The sequence below is a fragment of the Carlito syrichta genome, unplaced genomic scaffold, assembly GCF_000164805.1.
Source record: "Carlito syrichta isolate Samal-C Ts95f unplaced genomic scaffold, Tarsius_syrichta-2.0.1 Scaffold315477, whole genome shotgun sequence".
NCBI lineage: Eukaryota > Metazoa > Chordata > Mammalia > Primates > Tarsiidae > Carlito > Carlito syrichta.
Genome location: NW_007259573.1, coordinates 7,789 through 14,695, shown reverse-complemented (window position 1 = coordinate 14,695; position 6,907 = coordinate 7,789). Strand labels below are relative to the sequence as shown.

At 45.6% G+C, this 6,907-nt stretch overlaps 1 protein-coding gene and 1 pseudogene across 2 annotated transcripts in view; both read right to left on the bottom strand.

Annotated features, from left to right (window-relative positions):
* The window catches only part of OSBPL11 (oxysterol binding protein like 11), a 99,376-nt gene extending 98,056 nt beyond the window's left edge, over positions 1 to 1,320 (bottom strand). For both annotated transcript variants that reach the window (XM_008072871.1, XM_021706366.1), the window contains exon 1: positions 761 to 1,320. In XM_008072871.1, the coding sequence (XP_008071062.1) occupies positions 761 to 960 (200 nt within the window). In that variant the 5' untranslated portion in view covers positions 961 to 1,320. The remainder of the gene's footprint in view (positions 1 to 760) is intronic.
* Positions 1,321 to 4,350: 3,030 nt separating this feature from the next.
* Positions 4,351 to 4,866, bottom strand: LOC103275470 (annotated as a pseudogene).
* Positions 4,867 to 6,907: the final 2,041 nt, after the last annotated feature.

Below are 6,907 nucleotides of genomic sequence, written 5' to 3'. Positions count from 1 at the left end.
AAAAAAAAAAAAAAAAAAAAAAAATCCAGGATAAGCATATCTCCCTATACTTTACATACAAAAAAACAAAACAAAACAAAACTTCTGTTTCTTCTCCAGGGCTATCTTCTTGTTCCTTAAGTTTTTCATTCATATTAACGAAAATTGCCAAATGTAGAATTTCTCATAAAGACAGCACTGAAGTGGCCTGATCAACTCAAACTCAGACATCTCCAGACTCAGATTTAGCGTATCAGAGGCACTAATATCTATAGTTTTCCCTTGAGTTCAAATTATCTATACACATCCCCCTTTCTAAGTCACAAACACCCTGAGGGCAAGAATCTTTTCTGACTCAATTACTCCAATCTCTGGACAAATAAGTTTTGAGCTCCTAGTATTTGCCAGCCTCTGGAGAGAGCTGAATTAAACAGTCCCTGCCCTCACAGTCTATCGGAGAGGGCAGGCCTGTAAATAAGTTGCAACACAAGCAAAAACAGAAGTGAGTACAGAATTAAATCAGAGGAAGAATTAACTCTCTGGCTGTAGAGGAAGTTCAGAGATACACGTCTGTATTCCTCTGAAGGCCCTCAAGAAATACCTGCCAAATGAACAAGTGAATGAATGAAACTTGAGTGAGGTCCCAGGTTCGAATGAGATGTATCAGTCACTTCAGGAAGCCAGTGGATAAACTTTACCTTTCAATAACTGCAGGATGCAGGCTCCAGCATACCCCGTCCTACCTCCACCCCAGGAAGTCACCTTGGAGAAAGGGCCATACCTGTACTGCCAGCCTTTTGCACTGCCACCGCGGCTACTGCTGCTGCTGCTGCTGCTGATGCCACCCCCACAGCTGCTGTTGCTGCTGTTCTTGTTGTTCGGGGTCACCGCTGTGGCCAGGCCGTCCAGCTTTCCCTCGCTCTCTGAGACTTTCATTGTTGACACCGGTTCGACTCCCTGCATCTTTACGCCAAAGTCCATTTGTCCTTTTCGGGCGGGAGAGAACAACTCTGTAGTTTTGCAGGTGATTTTTTTTTTTTTTTAAAGATCTGATACGAATGTGGCCCCAGATGCTAAATCAGACGGCGGCTGGAGTGGGAACAGTCAAACGGTCCAGGAAAGGAAAATACACATTTCCACCAAAGTGAAACTTTCAAGAGGGCAGGGGTAGCGAAGAGGACTGATATCCTTTAGGTAGATGTACCTCCTTCCCGGCAAAAGCAAGGAGGAAAAATCATCCGGCTCGAGGGCTTGGTGACATACTCAAAGGAGAAGGAGCGTGGGGGCCAGGAGGGCTGGGCGAAGGACGGAAGACCACAGACAGGGGACCCTGCGGCCTGACCTCCGGGCTGAGGGGCTGACCCGCCGCGCCCCCTCTTTTCCTCCAGCCGGTTCTCTCGGGGAGGGTCCAGGCCAGCCCGCTCGGCCGTTCCCGCCGCAGCCCCCAGGACACAGCCAGAGCCAGAGCCAGAGCCAGCGCGCGCAGCCCGGGAGGAGAGTCGGGGAAGGAGGCCGCCGGGGGCGGGACGCCGGCTTCCAGCGCCGCCTCTCCTCGGATCAGAGGGAACAGCTCGGAGCGACTTCGTCCAACGCCCCCGGCCCCTCGACTGGGGTCCCAGGAGCCGACGAGCCTCTCGCCCTCTCCCCGGACCCAAGCGTGAATGCCAGGGCCACGGCCGCCGCCCCACCCACAGCCCCACGGCGAGTCGCCCCCCCGCCGGCTCTCTCCCCGCCTCCCCTTCCGGAGTAGCGTGAGCTCACTTCCCCCAGAGCCGAAGCTCTTGGCGCCATGTTGGACTAGGGCAGCTCTGCCCTGAAGGGGGCGGGGCCAAAGGAAGGCGGGGCGCGGCCGAGAACGAGGAAGACAGCAGTGAAGGAGAGAGAAGCGAAGGTCGAGGCGGGCTGAGGTCGTGCTCTTAGGCTGTGTGACTTCCAGTTTTCCGCTTGAGGTTCCCTTCCAGACATTTTAGGAAGAAAGCTTAGAAAAGTAAGAAACAGCAAAAACAATACAAAAGACCTCTCTTCGTTTTAGTCATCTTGCAAAACAACAAGAAAGCATGACTCTGGAGTAAGGCAAATCAGTGTTAGAAATGAAAAGAAGCTGTCATGGGGGTTAGAGTGCTTAGTATCAGAGCTATGTACGCTTCCTGACCCCAGACAAGTCTTTTTCACCCTCATTAGACGTTAGTTTTTGCATTTGTAAAATAAGACTGGTTGTCCAGGCTTTTTCTAAAGTCCCTTCTTCTTGTAACTTTTAGTCTCTAACAGCAGACTTGTGAATTGGATGTGTAATATATGCAGAACACTGCAGGAGATGCAAACAGTATTACTCAAAAAGGTAAATAAAGTAGTAAAAATACAGATACGCACACAATAAAGTCTATGAAGAAAATGAAAGTGGATGATATAGAAAATAAGTGGGATGAGTGGAGAACCTCTTTGAGGCGAACCATCGAGAAAAGCCAACTTTAAGGAGATGAAATTTAAAGTGAGAGCCGAGCTCGGTGGCTCAGCCTGTAATCCCGCGCCTTTGGGAGGCTGAGGTGAGTGGATTGCCTGAGCTCACGGGTTCGAGACCCGCCTGGGCAACTTGGCAAGACCTCGTCTCTACAATAAATCAAAAATTAGCTGGGCGTGGTAGCGCGCGCCTGTAGTTCCGGCTGCTTGGAAGGCCGAGGCGGAAGGATCGCCGGAGCCCAGCAGGTCGAGGCCGCGGTGGCCGGGAGCGGCCACTGCACTCCAGTCTGGGCGACAGAGTGAGACTCCAACTCAAAAAATAAAAAAAGAAACTAGAATCTCTTTTCCCCAAAGCCCGCCCCCTCTCCCCCCAAAAATACCAGAATTATTACTTTAAATTCTCTGATCTACATTTGTCCAATAGTTGATCACAAAAACCTCATCTCAAAGAGATCTTGCTTCATACCAGGGAGGAAAGAATGTTTCAAGAATCCAAGAAGATCTGGGTGCGGTGGCTCATGCTAATGCCAGCCCTTAGGGAGGCAGAGGATTGCCTGAGTCCAGGGGTTCGAGACCAGCCTGGGCAACTTGGTGAGACCTCGTCTCTACAATAAATCATAAAAATTAGCCGGGCGTGGTGGCACACGCCTGTAGTTCCAGTTACTTGGAGGGCTGAGGCAGAAGGATCACCTGAACCCAGCAGGTCGAGTCTGTGGTAATGTGAGTGTACCACTGCACTCCAGTCCGGGCAACAGTGAGACTTTGACTCAAAAAAAAAAAAAATCTAAGAAGGTCGGGCATGGTGGCTCACTCCTGTAATCCCAGCACTTTGGGAGGTGGAGGCAAGAGGATTGCCTGAGCCCAGGGATCTGAGACCAGCTGGCAACTTGGCAAGATCTTGTCTCTACGATAAATCAAAAAATTAGCCAGGTGTGGTGGCATGTGTCTCTGGTTCCACCTACTTAGAAGGCTGAGGTGGAAGGATCACCTGAGCCCAGCAGGTTGAGACTGCAGTGGCCATGAGCATGCCACTGCACTCCAGCCTGGGTGACAGAGTGAGACTTCGACTCAAAAAATAAAATAAAAATAAAATAATCCAAGAAGAATGTGGACAGGCCTCCCTGCATTTCCCTACCTCAGTCTATTAGCATTAGATCAGACCCTGTTTGTCCAATCATATTTCCACATCGCTGTACATACTTCTTTGAACTTAAACATAAAAATTGACAGTTTTTCCTGTATCTTTGGGTCTTCAATCTGGGGGCTTCTGTGTCATGTAAAACTTTGGTTAAATAAATTTGTTATGCTTTTTCTCTTGTAACCTGTGTTGTCATGGTCAGTCTATAAGGTGCCAGTCATGGTCCTTATAGTGGGTGAGGAAAAGTATCACATTTTTCTACCCTTGTCCTGGGAAATGAAAGATCTGGGAGCCTGGAATCTGGAGCATGACAGAAAGAGTGGTATAAAATGAAAACAAAGAGAGAAGCAGAGGAATTTGCATTCTATTGTTAATGCAATGAATAGTCGGTGAAGGTCTTAATCAGAGGAAGGTTGTGATCTGATAAATGTCTTTATAAGACCCTTATAAGCCAGGCACAGTGGCTCACTATAATTCCAGCACTTTGAGGAGCTGAGGCAAGATTACTTGAACCCAAGTGTTCGAGACCAACCTGGGCAACATAGCAAGACTGCGTCCCTACCAAAAATATATATATTTTTTGTTATTTAATTTTTATTTCTCTGCAATCCAACTAGATGTAGAAGGAAATAAGAAAAATATGGAACCCAAAGAATTGTAGCAAGAGCACAAAGATTATAAGGATACTGTGAGTAAATTGGATGGAAAGGGTGTTCTCCTAAGCTACAGAAGGAATGATCTGGTAGTTTAAATAAAACAAGTCAAATTTATTATTGTCATCCACAGTCGGCAATGGTGTTCTTCTTGCTGGTCTTGCCATTCTTGGAACCAACGCCCTCCACGGCTTGCACAACATTCATGCCCTCTTTCACCTTGCCAAAAACCATATGCTTGCCATCCAACCATTCAGTCTTAGTAGTGTAGATGAAAAACTGGGAACTGTTTGTGTTGGGTCCAGCATTTGCCATGGACAAGATGCCGGGACCTGTATGCTTCAAGATGAAGTTCTCATCATCAAATTTCTACCCATAGATGAACTTGCCGCCAGTGCCATTATGGTGTGTAAAGTCACCACCTTGTCATATAAACCCTGGAATAATTCTGTGAAAGCAGGAACCCTTATAACTGAATCCTTTCTCTCCCGTGCTCAGAGCACAGAAGTTTTCGGCTGTCTTTGGAACTCTGCAAACAGCTCAAAGGAGACGCGGCCCAAGGGCTCGCCACCGACAACGATGTGGAAGAACAAGGTGAGGTTGACCGTGACTGATGGAAAAGACTCAAGGCAGCGGTATCTGCAAAGTGGCCAAAAAAAATTTTTTTTAATTACCCTGGGGGGGGGGACACCTGTAGTCTCAGCTACTCAGGAGCTTGAGGCAGAAGGATCATCTGAGCCCAGGAGTCTGAGGCTGTGGTGACCATGTCACTGCACTCTAGCAACAGAGTGAAATACCAACTCAAAAATAAATAAATAAATAAATCAAAGACCCTTCTAGTATTTCCAACAAACAGTGCTGGAGCAACTGAATATACACATGCAAAACAATGAAGTTGGACCTCTGCCACATACCATACACAAAAGTTAGCTCAAAGTGGATTAAAGACGATAAATGTAAGAACTAAAACTATAAAATTCTTGGAAGGAAAACAGGAGTAGGCAGTTTCTGTCGCCCGTGTTAGTTCTGGCATGTCTCCCTTTCTTTATCCCTTCTCTCTCTAATAAACTTTGTTTGAAAACTTTAAAAAAAAAAAAGAAAAGAAAAGAAAAACAGGAGTAAAGGTGTATGAAAGCAAAGCTTTCTTAAATATTAAGCAAAGTTTTCTTAAATATGATATCAAAGCACAAGCAACTAAAGAAAAAAGATAAATTGGACTTCATGTGACTTAAAAACTTTTGTGCTCTTTGGTAGGGACACGGTCTTACTTTTGTGCTCAATACTATCAAGAAAGTAAAGGGGCCGGGCTCGGTGGCTCAGCCTGTAATCCCAGCACTTTGGGAGGCCGAGGTGAGTGGATTGCCTGATCCCACAGGTTCGAGATCCACCTGGCCAACTTGACGAGACCTCACCTCTACAATAAATCCAAAAATTAGCCAGGCGTGGTAGCGCACGCCTGTAGTTCCAGCTACTTGGAAGGCTGAGGTGGAAGGATTGCCGGAGCCCCAGCAGATCAAGGCTGCAGTGGCCCTGCACTCCAGTCTGGGCTACAGAGTGAGACTCTAACTCAAAAAAAAAAAAAAGAAAGAAAGAAAACACATCCCATACTCATGGATCAGAAGAATTAATATCATTAAAAAGACCATATTGCCAAAAGCAGTCTAAAGATTCAGTACAATTCTTATCAAAATACCAGTGTCATTTTTCACAGACGTAGAAAAAACAATCCTAAAATTGGTATGGAACCGAAAAGGAGTCAGAATGGCCAAAGTAATCTGAGCAAAAAGAACAAAGGTGAAGGCATCACAGTATCTGACTTCAAAATGTATTACAAAGCTATAGTAACCAAAACAGCATGATATTTTGTTATAAAAATAAACACACAGACCAATAGAACAGAATAGGGAATCCAGAAATAAATCCACATATTTACAGCCAACTGATTTTTTACAAAGGCACCAAGAACATGCACTAGGAAAAGAATAAGCATGTCAACAAATGATGCTGGGAAAACTGAATGTTCATATGCAGAAGAATGGAACTGGACCCCTATCTCTCACCATAATAAAAATCAACTCAAGATAGATTAAAGACTCAAACACAAGACCCGAAACTATAAAACTATGAGAAGAAAACATAAGGAAAACACTTCAGAACATTGGGTAGGCAAAGGCTTTATGGCCAAGACCTCAAAAGCATAGACAACTAAAACAAAAATAGACAAATGAAACATTTCAAATATACAATTTTGTGAATAAAGTAAAGAGCTTCTGCAGCACAAAAAAGGCAATCAATAGAATGAAAAAGCAATCTGTTGAATGGGAGAAAATATTTACAAACTAGGTATCTAACAGGGGACAATATTCAGAATATACAAGGAGCTCAAACAAACAACAGTGAAAGGAAGGAAGGGGGGGAGGAAGGAAGAAAGAAGCCAAATAATCCCATCAAATAGTGGGCAAAGAACATAAATAGACTTTTTTCAAAAGAAGACATACAAATGGCCAGAAGATACATGAAAAAGGACAACCCCCTCGGGTTCCCTCCTACTGTGGGAGTTTTTCTGTCCTCTCAATAAATCCTGCTTGCTGGGCTCGGTGGCTCAGCCTATAATCCCGCGCTTTGGGAGGCTGAGGTGAGTGGATTGCCTGAGCCCGCAGGTTCGAGACCCGCCTGGGCA